We start from the raw sequence: 25315 nt of genomic DNA on the forward strand, positions 1-25315 counted from the left end.
TGTTGAACTTAGAAATTGTGTCTAATGTACGCCCCCTGTCCTGCTCTCGTGCTTGATCGCAGGCGCTTTACTGATAACCACCATATCACACTACTATGCGTACTCTCCCTTTTACACCATCATTCAACTAGAACACAGCTGTACTATGACACATTCGGTCTAGCTGTTCTCATAATGACATGACCCCACGAACTCCACATCATCCTAATAAAACACAGCTAGCTGAGCACTTTACGGCTAGCTTAAGAGTCTCCTCAGGCCTAACGCAGCCAGAATTCAGTCTAGGTGTCAACCCTCCAGACTGAACACATCCAACTGATTTCCTCAGCACCACACCTACCGCTAAGATGCAGCTATCGTGCAACAACCACACCAGCTGCACACATATCCGGTGCACCCACGCACCATACCACACTCTCTCTCTCTCTACTGACTGAACTGCAGTTCTCGAGGGCGTTCAGCTTACCAGCGCTTTGAGATCATACCAATGACACATAAAGCGCTATATAAATGCCAAATAACATAACATATAACATCTGATCTAAGCAGATCCACAAGCCTAAGAAGGGATACATTACTCACCGTAATTGTATTTCTCCAGCATTGGATCTTTCATGGATTCACATGCTGTGACTATTCCCCGCCGCCAGGCTGGGAAACCCCGGAAACTTTAACATAGTTATTTTCCTATGGAAAAACTTTGACACCTTGAGTGTCCCATCGACGTTGTTGTGGGAGCACCAATGGGACGTCGAGTGTATAGCGCCGCCCCAGCAGCTTCCCCTCAGATTTCAACCGTCTTGCAAGCTGTTAGGATTCCTCGTGCTTTTCTCCTGTGAGAAAATTGAAATTTCGTCAAAGTATTTTCTTCAAATGTAAGCTTTCCGGTCTTTCGACCGAAAAAGTCCTTGTTTAGGCCATGTGAGACCTGTGGCCTGAAGAATGTCTATGAGGGAGACAGGCACTCGGACTGCCTTTACTGTCTTTAGCCACAGACGGATGCAACATCTGCCAAGGGCTTTTCTTCGAGACAGAGGGCTTTTCTTCGAGACAGAAATAGACGCCATATCTATTGGCTCAACGAAGGGGCCTACCTGGCGTCAGAAGTTGGCTCATCACGGAGTGGGAGAGCAACCACTCCCTCTGACAAGAGGTCACCATCACGTCAGAGGTCCAAGTCCGAGGAGCTTGTGGCGTAAAAGCAGAGGACAGGTGAGGCTAAATCGTCTTCAGGCCATGACAAAGCCCAAAAGTCCCACGCAAGGTCCAACCACTCTAAATTACAGGATCAAAGTCACCGTTGGACAAGCCACGAGAGAAGGGCTCGCACCGCCTTCAAAATCTGCAGACTCGTCCCGGAAATCTCCATCGGTGACGAGCAAACATAAATCTAGGCCGACTACACCATCCTCAACCTCATAGGTGAAAAAAATCTACTTCGACAAGCACCAGGAAGCATCACTCGACGTCAGAATCACACAAATCTTCCTCCGGTCACGATTCCTCTTTAAGGCATCACCAAATCGTTGTCTAAACTGTCATCAACACCATCGACGATGGTGTAGGCCACAACGACGATAATGACGACAACATACTCGTCAACATCTGCGTCTCGTCTTCACTCGACGACCACCTCGTCGATGACCACCATGTCGACGACAAAGAAACAATCGCCGGCTGAGAAACCGATACGCACATAGTCTACGGGCCTGCATGTTTCAGGAATAGAAGCCAATGTATTGTCCTCGATGTTAGGGAGAATTCTCAAAAATGTGCTAATTCCCTCTACCTTAGAGACCCCCAGCAACTTTGCTGGATTTTGAGGACTTGATTTTTTTAACTTGAAGAGAGTGTGAGCCTTTTTCCCCACTCTCTCTCATGTATTTTTGTGTGAATTGTAGCTCTGTGTTTCTTTCTGGTTATGGAGTCAACTCCATAGGCATCATCTTTTACAATTGTCAACCAGCACCTTCAGTGCAGTGGCACAGGGAAGTCTTTTAGATTTCCCAAGGTTTAAATACCTTCTCTGGGATAAACTACTGTTTCCCAGAGCAGTAGAGTGAAATTGACTCTACTTAGCATTGTCCTTTCTAGACCCAGCATACCCTATCTTACAATAGAGTGCTGGAGGGGTTACTTATCCCCTGTGTCTAAATGCTCATGTAACATCTTCTATGTTACCCTTTCCTGAGTTGACTGCTGGTGGCAGTGGTTTCGTTTTGAACTACCAAGGTTTGCATTTACCGCGACCGTTCGCGGACCCGGTAACGTTAACCACGGGAGCCATCTTTTTCAAAATGGCGTCTAGCCATAGTTGTTAAAATGGTGCCCAGTATTCTTTTTTCGCCAGGTCTTTGTGGAAAGGTGCTTCTAGAGTTTTTCTCTGCGCGCCACACCCGGTTTGGTCTCTTTGTTCATTTGCCTTTGGCGGGCTTCAGGAGTGAAACCCGCCTCTGGCTCCAGAGTTTCTGGGGTAGGCAGGAAGTGAGGGAGGTGCCCAAAACTCCCTGTACTTAGTCTCCTAGGAGACCCGAATCTACTCTGTGACGATTGGCTGGCTGACTGTCTGGCAAGGACAGCCACCCTGCTGGGTGAGTGGCAGCTAGGCTGGAATGAATGGGAGAGAACTGAATAAAAGGCGAGTCTCTTGGCTTGGTAGGGAACCGAAGAAGAGCTTGAAGAGGATGCCTGATGCAACTCCTGGACCGTTGGTTTGCCCGGTGAAGCCCTGTTGCAGGCCCGAATCCCCAAGTTTGCATCGACAGAGAAGCCCAGCAAGGACGACTTCTCCCTTTGAGTTGGTGGGACAATCAACTCCCAAGTAAGCCACCTGGACACCCATCTCGGAGCTGGTTGAATTTCCTCAGACTTGCTGCAGGAAACCATAGAGCCAGGGAGAGGGACACCAGATTGTGTGAGTTGCTTGTAAGCTGGCCTAAAGCTTTTGGAAGATCCTCTGGACTCCCATGAAGCAGGACCGACTAAGCCCGATTTTCCCCCCCCCCCTTCAGTTGGGTGCGGGACCTCAGATGTGAGAAAAGTCCACCTTGACAGCCAGGAACCGTGCTTATTGCTATTTGCTGTACCGCAAGGAGCTGAAACGCGAAACAGCCACTGAAAGTAAAGTTTGCCGGTTGCCAGCTTTGACGGTGGCAGTGCAGTGCAGGAGTCCCCCGACGTCCTCCCTCTTGTCCCCACGACTGAGGCCCAGGAACAGTGAGACCTGCAGAGCTGTACAGGAACAGAAGTCTTCAGCTGCATCTTTTTCTTCTTTACTAAGGTACTGTAAACAAGCCTTTAGTAAGAGAACTTACCTCTTATTGTGGAAGTGCTTGTAACTTCTGCAACTCACAAGTCTAATCAGCTTGTGGCCCTACATTTGGTGGTTCTTTTTTTTATCAAAGACACCTAAGAACTTGTGCAAAGACATTTCCATTTACTTACCTGAAGTGCTGCATCCTATACAAAGACTTTGTCTTATTGACTTTGGCTTAGCCTATTGAATTGAATGACTCTTCTAAGTGCTATCTGAAAGTATCTGCCCTGCTTAGGAACATTTGTACATTTCTTGTGTTCTAATAACTTTTGCCTTTTACTTACTTATTAAGAATATTCTGAATGCCAACAGTAAGATATTAATGCCCGCAGCACCCTTGTAACTGAAGTCACCTGTGGGTGTAGGTTGTGTCTGGGCCATCCCAAAAGGGTCTTGTCTGATTCAGAAATTCAGAGTGTACAGTATTGAAGTGTATTTGAGTGTTACTGTTTAAATTGCTCCCTTCTGAAGAAGGCTTTTTAACTGACTGATAAATACATTATTAATTGTTTATGCAAGAAACCTTGAGTGTAAGAGTTTATTTGAACACCTGTAACTGTGAATCTCTGTGTAACTCCACTACAGCTCACATTTCCCCTCTTGGGATAAGCCTGGCTGCTCAATGCGCTACCAAAACTGTGTAGTACAAGCTTATACCAAAGGTTGGGTTGCCTATACCTGTAGTCATAGTTGTTTGTAGTGTTCCCAGAGGGTACTACATACAAATTTTGCCTAACACTCGAAAGGTATATTAAAGACCCCTTCAGAGGCCATGGTTCACGATCAGCCTTCCCTGGAAATGTCACTGATTGTCATGCCAGAAGACATTCTGCAACACGAGATCACCTCTGACTTCAAACCTCCCCCGTATGAATCCCAAGGAGTGTTTAGAATCGGACACAGAGGAAGGAGGGTCTCTGGTTCCCATTCATGATCCTTCTACGTATTTGAACCTACCACAAAGGTCTCAAACACCTTCTCTACCATCTACATCGGCAGACATGGGAGGTATGTCAATACAATACCCTCTCATAAACCCTGCTATCCATGCAGGTCCTTTCCACACTTCAATCTCTTCTGGGTCAGCTAGATGCCAGACTTCGTCTGCCTCAGGCTTCAACAATCCATTCTTATGGAGACCCACAGGTTATTTCTCTACAAAAGGAGCCATATTACCCCTTTCAAGACCAGAGTGCACGCCCTAGAAGGCAATCTCCTCCTAGACCTCCAGCTCCACGTGCATTTAGCCCACAATGAGGGTGAATTGGTCGACACAGACCCAGACACTAATCCACAAGACACAACTTCCACCGCCTCCTCATCTCCAAGGAGAGCGGACACATGGGATATAGATCCGGACCAAGACGCACCGGGAAGCCCAGCTCAACCTTCTCCCGCGGATGACATTGGAGCGGTTCACTCTATGATGGTGAAAGCCTGCCAAGAGTTTGGCCTAATTGCCGAGGAAGAGAAAAAGGATTGTTTCCTCTTTGATCACATGGGGAAAAGAAGGAAAGCAGTTTTTTCCATTTCTATTCTCGATCATGTGTGGCAGGAGAGCCTCCGTACCATGAAGCATCCGTTTACGGAGCCGGTGGTGAAAAGGCGGTTGGAAAAGAAATGTAAGGCTCCAGATTCCACTCCAAAATGCCTTACTTCACAGCCAACGCCAGAGTCAGTCGTCTCAGCTTCAGCAAGCCGAAAAGCCTGCACACAACATAAGTGTGCCACTCCTCCTGACAATGACAATCGAAAATTGGATGCCTTCGGTAAGAATGTTCTCAGCATTGGAGCAACTACGGTTAAAGCTGCCAATTCCCTAGCCATTGTCGCACGATACGACTGTGAAATGTGGCATTGTTTAGCCCCTCTTATAGACCACCTGCCAGAACAACAAAGAAAGGGGGCTATGCTGTTGGTATGAGAAGGAAAAGAGGCGTCAAACCACAGCATCAATATAGCTGTAGATCTGTCCGAAACCGGCTTTAAACAGATCTCAATGGGGTAGTCCTCAAACGCCAGGCTTGGCTCCGCTGTGCAGACTTTCGCCAAGAGGTGCAGCACAAAGTGGTGGATATGCCGTGCGAAAGTGAAAACCTATTTGGCGACAAAATAGAAGAGGCCATGAAGGCCAGGAAGGCAGATTCAAATACTGCTTAATCCCTTACAACGCAAAAAGATCCTTTTGTTCCTTTCGTGTAGTCTCGGGTAACTCAAAATTCTCAGGCTCCAGAGACAGCAAGGGCTACAGTAGATCAGGATTTTATTCTCAGGGCTCAGGGCTACAAGTGCAACTTCAAATCGACCCAGCGCAATAGAGATTACCAGGGACAAAGGAAACGTGGCTCTTCTACCTCCCAGCGAGGTCGGCAGAGTAAGACCCAGCAATGACTGCCGCAAGGACAGCCAAGAAGGAGGGAATGTGGCATCTACCTCAATGCGTGGGAGTCTATAACTACGGACAGATGGGTGCTAGATGTAATCCAGTACGGCCACTTGTTGGAGTTCAAGCTCCCACAGTTCCCAATCCCCCCCAATAAAGGTCTCTCACTCACACCATCACGTCTTAAGGTGCGAGATTCGTCACATGCTAAAGAAAAGAGCCATCGAAAAGGTGCCTCTCTCAGCAAGAGTATAGGGGGTGTACTCAAGGTACTTTGTGGTTAATAAAAAACAGATGGCATGTGGCGCCCGATCTTGGGTCTTTGCGTACTGAACAAAAACATCAAAAGACAAAAATTCAACATGGTAACATACTTTCATGTGCTAATACACCCAAGGCACCGGAAATACCTCAGGTTAGTAGTGGGCGAAAGAGACTATCAATTTTGGGTGCTACCATTCGGCCTAAAATCAGCACCCAGGACATTCACCAAGTGCCTGACACCAGTAGCAGCCTTCCTCCGGAAGCAAGGCCATCACATTTACCCTAGGACGATTGGTTAATCCAGGGATCGATGTACCAACAAGCATTATTGTCTCTCAGCAAAACAGAGATGCTGCTCCAACAATTGGGCTTTACCATCAACTACACGAAATCCTGCACAATTCCCTCAAAGAAGGTGGTCTTCCTGGGAGCACAATTCCTTACAAACTGCAATCTGGTAGAACCTTCTGCGGAGAGAGTCAAAAGATTACACCAAACAAGCCAATTACAGTCCGCTCAAACATGGCTCTTCTGGGAACCATGTCTGCTTGCATTCCTCTGATTCTCACTGCCGCCTTCACATGCGGCCAGTGCAAAAATTCCTTGCAACCAGATGGTCCCAAACCCAGGGTTCCTGGTCAGACAAGGTAATCATCTCCCGGTCGCTGTCAGACACTCTGAAATGGTGGACACACCCCTTCAACATCACAAAACAGACACCACTGGTGGAGCCGAACTTCAACTCACCATTGTGACCGATGCCTCCGAAGTGTCTCTAATAGTTCTCTGAACAGAAGTCCTGAACAATATTACTTTCAAAATCATAGAATTTGTATGGACTCCAACTCCCAGAAAGCCTCTGATACTGAGATGAGGAAGGAGGAGTTAATGTGGATCAAGAAAAACCCAAAGTTGATCATGCAGACCAGTTGTTTTGGCGCGGTCAGAGTGAGCAGGACATTTAAAAATGGTCTCCGCTTTCAAAATAAGGGAACCAAAGAAGAAGGAAGCGAAGCTGATGATGAGACGAGCAGAGCAGACGTGAGCAGCAGTACGGAGAAGAACGGTGCTGGGGAAGTAGGCGCTTCCACACCGCCGCTCGCAAATGCTATATACCGGTGTGGTGCGAGGTTAGCAGGGATGCTGCAGGCATTGAGAGAGAGCTGTCAGAGGACTGCCAGCACCAAAAAAGCTACCAGGAACACGGCTGTGCAAGAGGGCAGCAGTTGTGCTGACGGCTGAACACAAAGTCACCCGGAGAGTTCAAAGGAGGCCTGCAGACTGGTGGAAACTATACCAGAGCAGGAGCTCCAGTACAGCAGCGTGCCACGGGTCGGGAACGCTTCAACACGCTGGTGAGTCTACCTAGAGCCATTGGGGACCCCAGGAGGTATCGACTGGCATGGGAGAGATTTAGAAATCATTTTGAATACCGACCAAGTGAAATAAAAAGACAACTTGAACAAATCCCTATACATGAGATATCAAGGTGCGGAAAATTGGAACAAGCATTACCTCAAGCAAATGATTAGCAATGAAGATCCAAAAAGGCAGAACTTGAACAAGTCCCCATGCATGAGACGTCAATGTGGGGGAAAGTTGGAACAAGTAGTACCTCAAGCCAGTGAAGTAGATGCACTGTGAAGTAGTACAACTGTGCTCATGAAGTAGTTCTGGTGAAAGGAACGCACCAGACAGTGAACATTGGGAGGCAAGATACCTGGCAGGAGAGTATACCAGGGGATCAAGGATTCCTGGCACAGGAGTTTACCAGGAGATCCAGTAAAGTTGTATGAAGGAATTTGCTTTGCAAAGTATATATTAAAGTAGTGTAGCAGAGACCCAGAGACACTTTGCCATCCTTACCAGAACTATTATTTGAAAGAGACATTTTGTCATCCTTACAACGCTGTTATTTGGGAGAGCCACTCTTCCTATTTTTAAGAAACTGTTATTTAACCATTCTTAAGACGTTATTGTGTGGAAGAGACATTTTTGCTATCCCACTTAAAATAATCCAGGGGAAAGGAAGTCACCCTCTGGATCCAAGGACTCCTCCTTGGAAAAGACTGTTTCTGTTGGATTTGTCTACTTGCCTTAGTTGTGAACACATTTTGCCAAATATAAATCAAATGCATTTGCTTGCACTTTTAGGGTTCATTTTTAGTGTGAGGGTCAGAGTAGTATGTTTTGGACACAAGGACAGTTTATATGTTCGACGAGACACCGACTGATCTTTAGTTTTAGTTTCATAGGTAGGGAAAAACTCCTTAGGATAGGGACAGAAAGCCCTTTATCCAGCCCCTTTATTTTAATAAAGATGTCTGATGCTGGAAACATTACAACTTTGTGTCTGCCTCTCATTTCTGACCTCTCACAACTCCCACAGAGCCTGTATCAACTGTGTCTGGAACCTCTATCCAGTGAGTTCTTGTGAGTTCTGTGTAGGAATGAAACCCAGTCCTTGAGAACACGAATACTATCAGTGCTGAAGATCGTGCCAGTACCACAAGCTACCATGGACTTTGCAAAGGAATGGATGACTATGCATCCCTGCGGAAAGAGGGAATTGGGACAAGGCGCGATCGCCAACTCAGCATCACCTTTTCTGTGGTACTGGTGTTAAGGTTGCCACCTCAGATAGACCCAAGGGACCTTCCACCGCCTGTTCAGGAGTTCATTATGGGTGCCTGCACTTGCAAATTTTCTCTCGGTACGGAAGCACCAGGTCATAAGGCTTGGCCTTCGGTTCTGGACGACCTTCTAGCTCCAGACAAGGGCATCGCCCCGAACAGGCCAAGATAACTCTAAAGATCACAAGGTCTCCAAGAAGGTGGAGTATAACTCCTTTCTGTCTGAGGTGAGTCTTTCCATGGTCCCAGTACCACCAAGACTGGCGGTTCCTTGGCTGGTTAACTTGGTACTAGCAAACCAAAACCAGAGCAAATCCTCTTCGCTTACCCATGGAAGGAGTGGCCAAAGACCACATTCGTCACCGGTTTCGGTACCAAGAGAAGCTTCTGATTAAAAGAAGCATGAACATAAGCACAAATGTTCTTCACATCATAAGAGCGTGCATAACTCTTCCTCTGAATCTATTAGGTTTTTGACTCCAAGATTGGTCATTTTGATAATCCAAATATGGCACTGTACCTTTTGGTACTCCTTTGCAGGGGAGAGTTTGCTCCTATTCTACCATTTTAACCACAGCAGGGTTTTTCCCTCTGCCCGTCAGCCTTCAGTACCAATTTCCCCAGACACGTTCAAGTGGCTAGACCCGTAGTTTTACATGCGTACCGACACTGTTTATATTTCTTTAGCACCTTCTTTGCCCAGAGTTGAATTGCCAACTTTCGGTGGGTCCTTCTACATCCATCTCCTACTGCCTCTTTAGAAGAGGTTGTTCTGCGGCCTTCTGCACGCTTCTTGGAATTTATTGACTCAGTAACTTCTGCAGTGATGTAGTCTGTGATGTCGGATGAGTTCTTGGATGCCTTGGCTAACAATCTGATAGACCGTTGTCATCGGAACATTCGGTTTGTGTGGCTTCTCTGGTACCTACCGAGTTACCAGTCGACTCTCTTCAGCTGAAGGTGCCCATTGTCAATGAAGTTCTTTCTTCCTCGGATGAAGGGGCGAGGCACCTATACATTACACAACTCCATTCTGCAGTTCCATTTGGTAATTGCAAAGGCTATGCAGGCACTTGGTACATCATGGCAAAAGGTTTATCAGAATCCCACTCTTTCCCTGAGACACATTAATGTGGCATCTATACTGGCCAAATGCAGCTTACAAAATTGAGTAGCTATAGAAATGTTTGGAGATCTGCTTCCTGCTGAGGCTCAGGCGGAATTTGTCTTGTGGTTGTGGGAAGACAAAGAAGCAGCTTTTCAGCAGTTGCAGGTAAATAAAGACCTCCCGTCCACCACATCCAGTGCTATGAGCTCTTCGGTTTATAGGAGGAGGCACACCTTAAAACCTTGTCTGTTCATGGTGATAACCAGGAGAAGGTGATTGATTCACCTTGTGATGGAAAAACTTGTTTCCCCCCACTTCCACGGATGAGATACTTCAAACCTGTAAGACTGGTGTTATTACTACAAAGTATTTAAATGACATTTCTGTACTGGTCAGGTCGAGTTTTCAACCCTCAGCAGCTTGTAAAGCTTTTGAAACGAGGCAATCTGCTAAGCGCAAGTCTTTGGCCTCCTCTTCATCTTCTACTTTTGCCAAAAAGAAAAGTAGATTTAGTTCAAGATCTTAGCCAGCAGTCTCCTGCCCCACCAACCAGGAATCTGCTCTCAAATCGGCTTGTCTCCAAAGTGGGGGTGCATGTTCTTCCATTTTTCCCCCAAGCATCTTGCATCCCCAATAGGAGGAAGGCTTTCCTCCTTTTATGAAGTCTGGTTGAACACCACACAGGATCCCTGGCTACTTTCCATCATCAGGAAAGGTCTGACTTTAAACATTCCATCTCTGTCCACCTCTATCTTCGTCCCCACTGAAATTTAGAGATCTTCCCCATTGCTTGTGCGGGAGATATACAATCTTTTCTGCAGAAAAGTGATGGATTTGGTTCCAGAGAGCAAAAAAAGGCCAGGGATTCTACTCTAGTTACTTCACAGTGCTGAAGAAGACGTTGGGATCAGACCAATTCTAGATCTATTGGAGCTCAACAAGTTCTTTCCTCTGGAGATGTTTCGTATGACAACTGTAGCACACGTTTGGATGCTCGCCAGGTTTGGCATTGGCTAACCTCATTAGATCCTCAGGATGCCCACCAAGAAAGAACAAAGTTACTCTGGAAGGTCAATACTCCCAGTAAAGTGTCCTTTAATTTAATTTGAATACAGCCCCCATAGTGTTCACGAAAGTACTTTTTGGTTGTGGTTGCTCATCTCCTGAGATCCACATGTATCCCTATATAGATGATTGGTTGATCAGGGATCCCTCTTGTGAGGAAAACCTAAACCCCTTGCAGTTATGTGCCACACTCTATGATCTAGGGGTTTTAATCAACATAAAAAAAGTCCTCCTTTGTCCCAGCCCAGAAGATTTGGGTGAGTGGCAGTTCTGCACACCTCTTTAGGCGTATCTTTTCTTCCTCCTGACAGGATTGTGGCCTTGAAACAAACAATCCACCATTTCACCACAGGAAGCAAGCATCTGCCTGGTGGGTCCAGAGGCTTCTGGAACTGAGTCGGAATGAGGCAATCACAGTCTCATTTACTTGCAAACTGGGACCATATGTCGGACTCTGTCCATGAAGATTACTGTCATAAAGGAAATTCATAGCTTTTTCAAGTGCTAGACTTTAGATGAGAACATTCTCAGGGGGTCACTAATTTATCCTCCTCCTCCTTTATATTTCTGTGACAACTGACTCCTCCCTTTCAGGGTGGGTAGGTCACTGTCAGAATCACCAAACTAAGGACTATGAGTACCGGAATCACCATGAAGGTAATTTTTTGGATTGCCAGCAAAGAGGAGCGCTACATGCTTCCTCTATCCTGCTCCACTTATACTCCCTAGGACAGGAGAAAGGCATCCCTCCTCTTCTGTTTTGCTCTCCACCCCTAATATTATCAGAGAATTTTGCCTTTGCTACACGCAGCGGCGACTGATGGGGCTAGGAAAGAACAGGGTAACTGCTGCGCCTTCACAACGCATGTTGGAGATGCACAACATTACTACTCACTCAGCCATGCAGTCCATTGGCTCAGCCATACCTCTATACAAAGACAGTTCTCAGGTGACTGGTCTGCGTGGTAGGAGGAGCAGTAAGCCTGCACTCCTCTCCCACACCATACCAAAAAAAGTATATATCTGGGCATTTGATGTCAGTTCATGCATATGATGTGAATAGCTATGTATGGAATAATCTGACTAATGTTGGGAGTGGCTGGAAGTATGATATAACATGTTCTATGGTGTGAGTACCTGGCATATGATGACAATACCTTGCAAATCATATGCTCGGGTACACACCCGGGTAGATGATGGCAGTACCTGGCAAATTAAGCGAGGTCCTGTGTATTTGAAGGCACTACAGCTCAAGTGTTATGGGTGTCTGACCATTTGATAGCATAACCTGCCATATGGTGTAAACACCAGAGCTTGTAATGGCAACACCTGGCATATGTAATGTGAAGTGGCCGGTATAGTCCAGCCTCCGCCATTTGGTGGTAACAGACATATTATAGTTGTACCTGGCAACACAGAAAACAAGTCACTATACAAAAGCTTAGCCTAATGGCTTTGCCAATGTTCGTTTCACATGTCCTAGTTTCAATATCCCACTTTGAGAACAAAGGATCTCTTTAATTTTAAAAATAGATTTGTGTGTGATCTACAATATAATTTTGCTGAGGTTTTCTTTGCAATAACTCTGAAACTTTGTTTCGACAGCTGTTAACGATCCTGTGGACTGGCCATTCGAAGTTTCTGGAAGATGCCCAGAAGATGCAAATGTGCAACAAATGCTATCGAGGGAAACTAAAAATGACGTTTCCTTGTCTACTGGGGCATCAAATAAGTCCCAGAGAATAAGCAGCCACCAAATTAAGCTTGACAACCCTGCATCATACTCAATGGGTTCATCCATACATAATGCAATGGCACACAGGAACCTCACAGAAAACCTTCCAAAGCAAGGTAACCCTCCACAGAGCTCAGCATGCTTATCAACGTCGTGTGAGAGCAATCTCTGTAAGTGGACAGATGACTACATACAGCAGAAAATGCGTGCAGGAAGTTTAGAGTCACCAAATTCCTACATAATGGAGCAAGGGAACCTCTCAGAAAAACACAATCAGCAGGCAGTTAATGCAGACCTTCAACCCATGACCTCCAATCCCAACCAGAGGGAACAGAGAACTTTAAGCAGCAACTTCACAAACGAGAATAATGTTGTAGAGATCATGTTAGGCGAGTCCTCTGAGTGTGAAAGGGAACCATGGAAGTCGAAAGGAAACCCTACTAAAATGGAATTTCCGGCAGGGGGTTCAACTGACTACTGTACTCCCTGTGAAATTAAACCAAGAAACCAAATGGAAACTGGAAATCCTGCAAGATGTTTGGAAGATTCAACCACTCCCTATTTGGAAGATCCTAGGAACCTTACAGATAATCTTACTGGACAAAGAATCACGGCAGAAAGTTTGGTTGACCTGTCCACTTTTTGTGTGATAAAACTCAAAGGCAAACTTCCACAACAGGCAAGTGTAGGTAGCTCATCAGGCTCATCCGCTACATGTAAAGGGGAACCCAGGAACAACACAAAAGAGGGCAACCATGCAGAGTCGAACTTCTGTCAGGACTGTGGCAAAAGCTTTAGCTGTAAGACAAATCTTTGCATACATCAGTTGACTCACACTGTTGAGAAGCCCATTGTGTGTAGTGTGTGTGGTAAATGCTTTACTGTCAAAGAGCGTATGAAGGCACACCAGAAAGTACATCACAGAGCACACAATCACAAGAGAAAAAAAAAGAAGTACAAAGATGGTCTCTTGAGACCCATCAAGTGCAACATCTGTGCTCAAACCTTTAAATACAATGACAATCTCAAAGAACATGGGTGTATCCAATCAGGTGACCAGTGTTTCAGATGCTTGGAGTGCAGGAAGGTTTTCAGCTGTGACAAACTGTTAAAGAGGCACTTGAAAAAACACACTTCAGAGTTTGAAATGCAACACACAGGAGATCCCTTATCCTGCACCGAGTGCAAGAGGACCTTCCAGTGGAAAACGAGCCTCATCTTGCACCAATGCAGCGTCCGCGTCGAGAGACCCTTTAAATGCACAAACTGTAGACAAAGCTTTATAACGCAATCTAACCTACAAGCGCATAAGCACATGCATAACAGAGAGAAGTGTTACAGCTGTGAGGAGTGTGGACAAGGGTTCAAGAGGAGGGTGAGTCTGATGAAGCATGAGATGATGCACACTGGGCATAAGCCGTATGAATGTTCCCGGTGTGGGAAAGGATTTTGTCAGATGTATGTTCTAAAAACACATGAGAAAGTACACAACAGCTTGGGAATTGAGGAGCTAGAGCAGACGGCACTTTTGGGGGAGGCAGCCTTCACTGAGACATCTTCTAAGAAGAGCATCCTTGAGTCTGCTGAGCTCCTCAACTCAAAGAGACTTAAGGAGGACAATAAAGCCTTTAAGTGCACAAAATGTGGACGAGGATTTGCTCATGAAAGCAAATGGTTGGTACATGAACGCATTCACACAGACGAGAAAGACTTTGGTTGCACCGAATGCGGGAAGTGCTTCAAGTCCAACAGAGGATTGAGAAGGCACATGGATTCACATATAGGAGAGCACATCTGCAATGAATGTGGGAAAACATTTTCATCAAAATGCTACTTGGTTAAGCACAGTCGTATGCACACGGGTGAGATGCCCCATAAGTGTCCTGACTGTGGGAAAACCTTCAAATGGGAGGACGGCTTTGAGAACCACAAGAGAACCCACACAGGAGAAAAACCTTACAAGTGTGTTCTGTGCGACAAAAGGTTCACCAGCACTAGTGCCCTTAGCATGCACCGTAAACTCCATGTACAAGAAAAGACATTGAAGTGCCCAGAGTGTGAGAGAACTTTCAGCCACAGCTATGAGCTGGAAAGTCACAGAGTCGTACACATGGGAGAGAAGCAATTCTCGTGTGAGGAATGTGGGAAGGGTTTTAGGTCTAAGCGGGATCTTACATTTCACTGGAAAATCCATTCCTTTCAAGGTCCTTGTATGTTTCCTGAGTGCGGACAAATCTTTCAAGATCCTATAGCCATGAAGCAGCACCAGAAAATTCATAAACGAAAGGGGCTCTTCAAATGTAGTGTGTGCGAAAAAAGTTTTAATGAAAAGAGATCCTTAAACCGACATGAGAAGATCCACTCTGCAGACAAGTCTTTTTCATGCACGGTCTGCGGAAAAAGCTTTATGCATAAAAACAACCTTTCCTTGCACGAAAAGATCCACTCCGGCGACAAGCCTTTTACATGCCCAGTTTGCGGGAAAAGCTTCGCTCACAAAGGCAGCCTTACTTCGCACCAGTTGAGCCACTCTGGTGACAGGCCTTTCTCTTGCCCAGTCTGCAAGAAAAGCTTCCTTCATAAAAGAAGCCTTAACAAACACCTGAAGAGCCATTCTGGCATCAGGCCTTTCTCATGCCCAGACTGTGGGAAAAGCTTCCTTCATAAAACCAGCCTTTCCAAACACCAGAAGATCCACTCTGGAGAGAGGCCTTACTCATGCACTGTGTGTGGAAAAACCTTCATTCATAAAGACAGTCTCTCCATGCACCAGAACATCCACTCAGGAGACCGACCTTTCCCATGCACAGTCTGCGGGAAAAGTTTCATTTATAAAAGCAGCCTTACCATGCATCAAAGCATACACTCTGACAACAGGCCGTTTTCGTGCACAGTATGTAAGAAAAGCTTCATTTATAAAAAGAGCCTTATCATGCACCAGAGCATCCACTCTGGTGACAGGCCTTTCTCGTGTTCAGTCTGTAAGAAAAGCTTCTTTAATAAAAACAGCCTTTCCGTGCACCAGAAAATCCACTCTGGAGACAAGCCTTACTCGTGCCCAGTCTGCAAGAAAAGCTTCTTTTATAAACACAGCCTTTCCATGCATGAGAGCATTCACTCTGGCAATAGGCCTTTCTCATGCGTAGAATGTGGAAAAACATTCTTTCATCAAAGCATCCTTTCCATGCACCAGAAGATCCACTCTGGCGAAAGGACTTTCTCATGCCCAATCTGCAAGAAAAGCTTCTTTTATAAACACACCCTTACCATGCACCAGAAGATCCACTCTGGCGACAGGCCTTTTTCATGCCTAGAGTGTGGCAAAAAGTTCTTTCATAAAAGTGTCCTTTCCATGCACCAGAAGATCCACTCTGGTGATAGGACTTTCTCCTGTCCAGTCTGCCCGAAAACCTTCATTTATAAAAGCAGCCTTAATGTTCACCAGAAGGTCCACTCTGGTGAAAGACCTTTCTCATGCCCAATCTGCAACAAAAGCTTCTTTTATAAACACACCCTTACCATGCACCAAAAGATCCACGCTGGCGACAGGCCTTTCTCATGCCCAGTCTGTGCAAAAAGCTTCATTTATAAAAGCAGCCTTTCCAGTCACCAGAAGATCCACTCTAGTGACAAGCCTTTCTCATGCACAGTCTGTGCGAAAAGCTTTGCTCATAAAAAGAGTCTTTCCATGCACCAAATTATCCACTCTGGTGACAAGCCTTTCTCATGCCCAGTCTGTGCAAAAAGCTTCAATCATAAAAGCAGCCTTTCCAGTCACCAGAAGATCCACTCTGGTGACAAGCCTTTCTCATGCACAGTTTGTGCGAAAAGCTTTGCTCATAAAAAGAGTCTTTCCATGCACCAAATTTTCCACTCTAGAGACAAGCCTTTCTCATGCTCAGTCTGTGCAAAAAGCTTCAAATATAAAAGCAGCCTTTCCAGTCACCAGAAGATCCACTCTGGTGACAAGCCTTTCTCATGCACAGTCTGTGCGAAAAGCTTTGTTCATAAAATTAGTCTTTCCATGCACCAAAAGATCCACTCTGGTGACAAGCCTTTCTCATGCCCAGTCTGTGCGAAAAGCTTTGCTCATAAAAAGAGTCTTTCCATGCACCAAACGACCCACACTGGTGACAAGCCTTTCTCATGCCCAGTCTGTGCGAAAAGCTTTCCTCATAAAAGGAGTCTATCCATGCACCAGAAGATCCACACTGGTGACAAGCCCTTCTCATGCCCAGTGTGTGCAAAAAGCTTTGCTCATAAAAAGAGTCTTTCCATGCACCAAAACGTCCACTCTGGTGACAAGCCCTTCTCATGCCCAGTTTGTGCGAAAAGCTTTGCTCATAAAAAGAGTCTTTCCATTCACCAGAAGATCCACTCTGCAGAAAACTCCTTCAAATGTCCTAAGTGTAATGAAGCTTTCCGGTGCTTATTGCGGCTCAATCGACACTTGAAGAGCCATGCCAGCTCCAGGCCACCGTCTTTGACTCAACGTAAGCAAGGCTTACAGAAGGTGAGCAGCAGTCGAGATCACCAAGCTTCCAGCTTGAATTCTTTTGTTGCTTCTCAAGGGAAGGCCATTGGGAAGATGCTTTTTAAAGGTGTAAAATGCGGAGAGAAGTTTGACCAAGAAAAGAGTCTCAAGGACCACTTGAAGACCCATGGTGCATGCAAATGTAATGTCTCTCCGAATCACCCCCAGGAATCCTTTTCAGAACCATGTGGTATTTTCTGTGATAAACGGTCCTACTGGTGTGCTGACTGCGGGATGGGATTCATTGACAAAAAATGTTTCAGTAAACACCAGAAGGCTTGGCACATGAAGCCAAAGCTTTGTCGTCAATGTGGTGAAACATTTAACACAATGTTTGACTTTAAAAAGCACTCCATGACTCATATCTCTGATAGGATCTGTGCCGACACACCTCCGATTGTGCCTTCTGTGACCACACGTGCTGCTTCCAAGCGTGCTGCCTCAAAGCATGACAGGACGAGTTCTACTATATCCGAACCTACTATATCTGAACATGCTATGATAGAGCTTAAAGATACCTTACCAACTGTGCCCAAGATTGGCGCTAGGATTTTGGAGTGCTTGACTGCTGCCAATATCCCAGCTGTAACTAGGCCTGCTGTGAAAGACCTTAATGATAAGATATCCACTTTGACCAAAACTACAAAAAGTCTTCAAAAGAACCTCACTGCCACAACCACACTCACGGACACCATGCCTACTGGAAACAAACAAGTAGTTGGCACGTTTGTTGCATCCAACACCATTATGAGGTCTGTTGCCACTCCTATATCCTCCACATCCCTACCTGGTATTTTGGCCACACCTACTACTGTCATATGTGTCAAATGTGGACGCAACTTTGAGAACATGTCCATTCTCCTAGATCACTTGAAAACCCATGAAGCCATCAAATGCAAGGATTCTGAAGTTCTTTACCAAGACACCACTTCACAAACACGTGGGGTTTCCTGTGAGGAGAGGTCCTTCTGGTGTGTTGATTGCTGGATGGGCTTCATGAATAAGTCACAGTTTAGTAGACATCGGAAGGCTTGGCACATCAAGAAGCCGAGACCTTGCTCACAATGTGGAGAGACATTTAGCACAAAGTTTGACCTTGAAAAGCACAGGACAACCCACACCACTAACCGTCTTGGTGCAGAGAAGCCTGCTGCATTCAAGCGTGCTGCGTCCAACCCTTCTGCATCCACACTTGCTACACCAATATCTCATGTTATACTGCCAGCAACTGCTATTTCTGCTGAGGAGCTCGCTGCAGACAAGTCTCCTGCCGCCACACTTCTGACTAATCCTGATGTGAAATGTCCAGTTGTTACGATGGCTGAAACCGTTTCTGCAACCTCTGTTGTGGTACCAGCTGCTGTCACATGTGTCACGTGTGGAGACCTCTTTCATCAAATGAGTAGTTTCGTACAGCATCTAGAGACTCATGTCAAATGCAAAGATAATGAATCTGGCACTCGCCAGCAGGAAAACTCTACACAGCCCTGTGGCATGTCTGCTCCAAATGTTCCTGCTGCATATGCATCTGCTGCTGCCTCACCTACTGTGCCATTATCTCATGTTATCCTATCTACAGCTGATATATGTACAGCTACAAACAAAGCTATATCTGAGCAGGCTGCAAGAAATCAACCAGAAGCTCCACCTTGTGCAGCCAAGTTTCCTGTTTCGGCCATTGCTGATGGAGAATTTAGAAAGCTTGATGATACCCTGCCAACACCTGCTCTGCCTGATGGTGAAACCCTTACCACGACTTCCAACCCTTCGACAGTCACCCATTGCAGGAATGATGCCGATCAGCAGGCTGTACTGGTCTTGAGCTGGCGAATCCAATCAGCAGAGACACCACAATCGCATGGGGGTGGCGGTGCCCCTGCACGGAACAGTACCTAAACTTTCCTTAACTCCCTGTCAACAGACTCGGATCGCGTGCATGAAAGCATAAAAACATTAAACTAGAATGAGACTTGCTAACAGGAAAGGTCTTCTAAGTAACAAGCCATTATTGCAGACATTGGTTGGAGTCAGAACAGCCTCTGGGAGGTCGCCTTCCCTTGGTACACTATATGATTAAAGTTTGTTTTTGTTGCAGTTAGGTTCTGGATATATATTTATTTGCATCCGAGGAAGAGTGGGAAAGAAAAGCGCGGATAGAAAGTGGGTACTAAAGAAAGTCATGGTAGATCCTGTTTAAGCATAAGAATAATACAAGGCCATGAAGGGCAGGACATGCACAACTACAGAGCCGTGCTGATGCGTGCCTGTGAAGTTCTGCAAGACCCCGACAAATGTTATCCTGAAGCACATTAGATTTAAATTAGGCTGTAGATATGGACTGCAGAGCATATGGAGGTGCAGAACTCTATTCCAGAATCCATAAAAAATGTGAAACCTAAAAAAAAGTGCCCAATCGGCTGTGAGGGATGATGACACAAGGCTGTGTCGTCTCATACTCCCATGACCAGAGTTTAAAAGCATTGGACATGGCCTGCCCAGACAGAGCTGACTCTATGGAGCATGGACTCCATTGAATGCTGGTGACTGGCACTGCTGATCCAGACAGTCTACAGTCTTGGAGGATATCTCAGGGGCAACACACTCGTCTTGGAAGCAAGACGATGCGGAGCAACACAGGTTTGGTCCCCGGATCCGTGCTTAGAACCCTCTTGGTATTAAGCATGTTATAAATAACCAATTACAGAGGCGAGCACTGTTGCCTGTGTGTCGGCATACTCTTTGTGAGTCTGTAGCTGGAAGTGACTGGAGTGCGTCTTGTGGGAGGAGTGGCATTCAGGGCTGCTGAGAGTTTACCAGAGCTGGACAATTACCAGGCTTGGATACCCTTCCTTATACAGAGTAAGTCAGTGGTGACTGAAGAGAACAGCGGAATGTGGACAACTGGTGTAGAAAGCTACCAGTGGGAAGGAGATGGCCAATGACCGATATGCACAAGAAGGGGATCCCTGGGCATCTAACCTAAAGGAGAAAAGGACCTGAAATCTCTGGGCCTGGACTGCACAACACTGCCGGCAGAACCAACCGTATGAGTGACTAGCGCCTGTTAGAACTGTGATGAAACCACTGCCTGCAACGGATGACCCATGTAGCAGATGCTGAAACTGACCACTCTAATCTGAGGAGGATTAATAATATTGATGCAAGTGCACCATGGAGGTGTATAGCCCCATTAAATATGCACCTCTGCAAAATCTGTTGAATAATTGACATGAGATACCATTTTATCTAGATGATCTTGGACAAGGCACAAACAAGCCAAGATGTACAATAATGCAGATCCTAAACTGACAGAGGAGAAAGTGAAACTGACACGTGCCACAACCATCAGATACCATAAATACCATATCAATTGAGGCTGCCTTGCAGGGAATCTTGTAAGCAACACAGACACAGGAGACACATTTGATAATAAGCTTGTGGGTCCAGACGTTGCCCAACTATGGCAGAACTCTTTGACAGAGTATCCACTAGTGAATCCAAGATGCTGGAGCTGGAAAATAAAGTCAAGACCATGAAAATGTAAATGGCTGAAGTGTTAGTAGTAATTGTCATTTGTATAGCGCCTTTTACCGTTTATATGGTCCCAACACACTGTAGGTTGAATGCCCTTTGGTGACTGAAGTCCAGGAATCAGAAATTCGTCAGAGGAGTTTAGAGTTTGTGTGTGCACTTTAGCCAAAGCAAAGTTGGGTCGCGGTGACCAGGTCCCTATTAGCTACCCATATAGAGCTGGCAAGTGGATGGATGCTTTGAAGTTGGCAAGAGAGTTGCGAGAGTAGTAAATTCAGCTATACCAAATGTTTTGTTGTGGGGCATAGCTGCATTCTAATGGCCGAGGTGTTGTGCAATATGTCGTTGGGAATGGAGTATGGTTACAGATGTGTGCAGGTGAGCAGCCTTTCCTTCGACTATCTTCAATAAGCATGGAGTTTGATATGTAGCCGGCTGCTCTTGCTGGCTTCCTGGTTTAGTAGATGCGGCTTGGACTCCATCCTTTCTTCTGTTTAAGATTATTAGATTATTCTTAACGTCATACAGTCAATGCATGGAAGGTCGTTGCTGCCCTGTACTGCCTGGAGTGATTGACTAGCTCAGGAAGGCAGGGTTTGTCAGGGTTCAGGGGGGAATAGCCATGTCTTGAGGGCCCTCAGGAACGCCAAATTGTCCTCTGTGCGTCTGATGTCAGTCGGCATTGAGTTCCAGATAGTGGGGGCTTGGACGAATACTCTTTCTGCAGACCCTAAGAATGCTCTGAACCTGCACCCCCATCATAACAGAAGAAACAACCGGCCTCCCACGGAAAAATACCCCCTCCCCTCTTTCTTACCCCCCCACCGCCGTCACCTGTGTAGACACCATAGCCCCTCAAGCTCCCCCAGACCCATACACTCCACACACCCTGCGGGACCTCCACTAGGGAATCCCCTCCAGTACCTTCCCAATCCAACCCTCCTGCCCCTGCTTGCATCCCAAGGGCCCAACTATCATCAACGCCAGATCTGTCGCCTAAACAGACACAACATATACAACTTAATCTCCTATGAAAGCCCAGATGTCCTGTTCATCACAGAAACCTGGTTCTCTGACAATTTCTGACCCATAGCACATGAGGAATTCCCCCTTGACTACACACTGATCACTCACAACAGAGCTAGGAGAGCAGACAGGCTTGCCGTCCTCTATAAACCCCACCTATCTTTCTCACACTCCAAGGCACAGGCATGCAACGCAGACTGTGAATGGCACCTAGTGAAATTTCTCATGAACTGCTCATAGACCCAACGCTTCTTGCACATCTACAACCTCACCACCCCCCGGCTGCAACAGACCCTTCGCTAATGGCCTAAGCGACTCCCTAGCGGTCATCCTGATCTCCCTCCTCTTCTAGGAGACCTCAATATATGGTTCGATGCACCAGACAACCCATGACACAACCACTCCTGGACAATCTGGAAGCCCTCAACATGACCCAACAGGTAACAAGCGCCACTCCTACAGCAGGACATACTCTTGATGCAATCTTCAGCACCACTGACCTTATCTCCACGCTTCCCCCCCCCCCCCCCCAACGACCGTTCATATGGATGGACCACGCAGCCATCCCTTTCTCGCTCCTGTCACCCACCCTTCCTCCACGCATGGCTAACACTGGACCATCCACCTGCATGCCGTTATGGAACATGGTCATAGTAACCACAGACCTCACCATCTCCCTGCTCTCCTCCCTCCCCAACTGACCAGTTGAAGGAGGACTATCTTCTATCAGCCACTTCAACACATGGCTGTCCACCACGCTCCTAACTCTCACCCCCGTAAGGTTAACCCCCAACAGACAGGGCCCCTTACCCAGATGGATTAGCCCCCTCCTCAAATCCCTTCAAACACTCAACAATTCCCTGGAACACAGATGGCAGGCTGACCCATCTGACAAAAACAGAGCAGCCTATGCCTATCAGACTTATGTCTACAAAAGCTGAAGGCGGAAAAATCCTTTTACTGGAACAGACTCTCGAATGCCCTTAATAGTAGCAAAGAATTGTACAAAATCATTGCAGAATTCATGCCCCCCGCTTGTATTGTACTGTATTGTATTTGTAATTTATATAGCGGTCTTTCCCCATTTGAATGGCCTCAATGTGTTTTGTGGTTGGAACGCCCTCAGGGATCGTAGTCCATGTGTGGGAGATTCTAAGAGTTAACTTTTAAGATGCGTGTGTGCATTTTGCCAGGTTAAGGACTTGGGTGGGCTGGCTAAACTCCAGTAAGCAGCCCGAAGGAGGGGCACGTGGGAGCGTTATGTTGGTGGTTTAGGATAGAGTGCTAGTGCTGGAGATTCGATGTGGGTCCAGCTAGACCAACATTTTTCGTAGGTTGTTGCTGTATACTAATGGCAGAGGTGTTGAGGTACGCCAGGGGTTTCAATGTGGACGGCTTTGCGAGCTGGTAGCCATAGCTGCATTTTAAAGTGCATGCATGGGTGGCCGTGCCTGCGGCCTGTGTCCACAGCCGTGGTGCAAGGTATATATACCTTAAACTCGGATGGAGTTAATCTTTGATGTCGTTTTCCTAGGTCCAACGTGATTGGCTGGTCTCGCCAGTTGTGGTCTCCCTAGATTGAGAGCTTGAGCAGTGGGAGAGTGGCCCGTAGGGTCGAGGGAGTGATGTACGATTGTCTGTAGGTGAGGGGGTGGAGGCGAATTTATCACGGTGTGCCGCTGCGAACGCTGCCGGCATCCGTGGAGGTTTTGTGTGGATAGGTGTGTTGTCGGGTTTGAAACCGTGTTTCTGTGCGCATTTCGATAGTATAGAGTGTAAGAAGGTTTCATGAGGAGGAAGGGAATCACCAGGTTTTGAGGGCCTTTCTGAATGCCATATGATTGTCAATGTTGCGGATGTGCAGGTGCACAGAGTTGCAGATCAGCGCTTGGACGGAGGAGGAGGATCCACCAAGTCTGGTGCAATTGTAATGTGGGACAACTAGGAGAGCTGCTGTGCCAAAGTTGAGTGTCCTTGAGGGGTGGTTGCGAGTAACTTTGTTTTGGAGGAATTCTGAGCTGGTATTGTGGATGGCGCGGTGAGTGATGCACATGGCTTAAAAACGTCGAGCAATAGGGAGCCAACAGAGGGCTCTTGGTGTAGGGCCGATGTGTTCTGTGGGAGGCAGGCTAACGAGCAGGCAGGCCGCAGCGTTTTGGATTCCTTGCAGTTTCCTCAGCTGAAACACTGGTGCGCCTAGATAAAAGCAGTTAGCAATAGTGTAAGCGGTAGAGGATGATGAAGATGATGGCAGCGAAACGTTGAGTATAGTTGAGCTATGGGAAGATAAACCCTAAGGATGTGTAGGTGGAAGAAACAGTTTCTGGATACAGAGTTGATGTGTTGGGAGAGGGATAAATCCTTGTCCAGTGTGCAGCCAAGGTGTTTCACCGAGGTGTAGGTTGCTGGGGGAGAGATGGGGGTTAGGGGATGATGGGATGGGGGAGTGCCTATGGAGTGAGACCAGAGAATCGGTTGGGGAAGGAGCACTGTTTTCCGCCTTGGATGTGGCCTTTGGCGCGGGCTGTGGTTGAGAGTGTTACAGAGAAGAAGATTGTTGAGTGATCTGTCCATGTTAGGGGGCGTAGAGGCAGTGTGGATATGATGTTTGTGGTGCTAAAGACTGCATCGACGGTGTGGTATCCAGTGGGTGGGCGTAGAGTTGCGTTGTCAGGTTGAAGGCTTCTAGGTTGTCTCTGAGAGATCGGGTCATGGGGTTTGAAGGAGAGCCAAGTTAGTTGTCAGAGCGTCGCTGAGTGTGTCTGCAATCTTTTTGTTGTAGCCAGGGGGTCTGTAAATGAGTAGGAAGCTGTGCGAAGTGGAGGGTGAGAGTTGGAGTTTTACAAGAAGGGATTCGTAGTCTGTGGTACTAGATGAGGTGTCCTTGCTAAGCAGAGGAAATTGGTGTTTGTGTAGTATCGCAAGTCCTCCACCCCTTCTTGATCTGTTCCGAAGAACAAGGTTGTAGCCGGGTGGGAAGGCCTTGTGTGTAATGGGCTCGTATGTGCTGGGGAATCCCAAAAAGGGTTTGCAAATGTAGGGATCTCAGATACAGTATTTACAAAAATCATTGTTTTAAAATATTAATCTTTCGGATACTTCAGGTGTCTGCATGCGGTACCAGTAATGACCACATTTAGAGATACAAAGATAAACTTCATGAGACTCCTACATTTCTGACGCAACGCAGTGGTATATGCTGCCAGGGTATCTCACCACCAATACTATCTGGTTATTGTTACATTCAGTTTTCTTTTTCTAATGTGGGCAATGCAGTGTATGAACAATGCGAAAAATTAGACAAAAGGTTTTTAAACAGTTTCCAGAAATTCGACATCAAACAATTTGTCAACTATAATGCCACAGTTACTATCTTTGTAATATACGTCTGTCAAAATGTATGTGTGTTGTCACAAATTCACAGCCTGAAAGCTGAGAGTGCACTGACCACAGTGTCTGGGTAATAGGGTGTGCCGGGGATCACCCCCTTTGCGTGTGTAGACCCTCGAGTTGGTATGTGGGGTTTCCTCAGTTTCCCCCGCTCCATCCCTAGATTCACATATAGAACATCCTTTGTCATCTGTGAAACTTAAGCAAACTGGTGCATACAACTCAGGGGGCCAGATTGAATGTTTGGGGTATTACCTGTGGTAATTGCACACAACTCATTTACCACAGTACACAGTAATGCAGCAATGGGAAGGGCTGCATGAATCTGTC

At 46.5% G+C, this 25315-nt stretch overlaps 1 protein-coding gene across 5 annotated transcripts in view; it reads left to right on the forward strand.

Annotated features, from left to right (window-relative positions):
• LOC138567595 (zinc finger protein 208-like) overlaps window positions 1-20583 on the forward strand; it is a 167743-nt gene extending 147160 nt beyond the window's left edge. For 4 of the 5 annotated variants that reach the window (XM_069645977.1, XM_069645978.1, XM_069645975.1 and 1 more), the window contains one exon: window positions 12375-20577. In XM_069645977.1, coding sequence (XP_069502078.1) covers window positions 12375-18934 — 6560 coding nt within the window. In that variant the 3' untranslated portion in view covers window positions 18935-20577. Of the gene's footprint in view, window positions 1-12374 lie in introns of all 5 variants that reach the window. The other variant, XM_069645974.1, reaches the window with a different exon arrangement.
• The last annotated feature ends 4732 nt before the right edge of the window (window positions 20584-25315 follow it).

This window comes from Ambystoma mexicanum, chromosome 2p (genome assembly GCF_040938575.1).
Source record: "Ambystoma mexicanum isolate Mex_15411 chromosome 2p, UKY_AmexF1_1, whole genome shotgun sequence".
NCBI classification, from domain to species: domain Eukaryota; kingdom Metazoa; phylum Chordata; class Amphibia; order Caudata; family Ambystomatidae; genus Ambystoma; species Ambystoma mexicanum.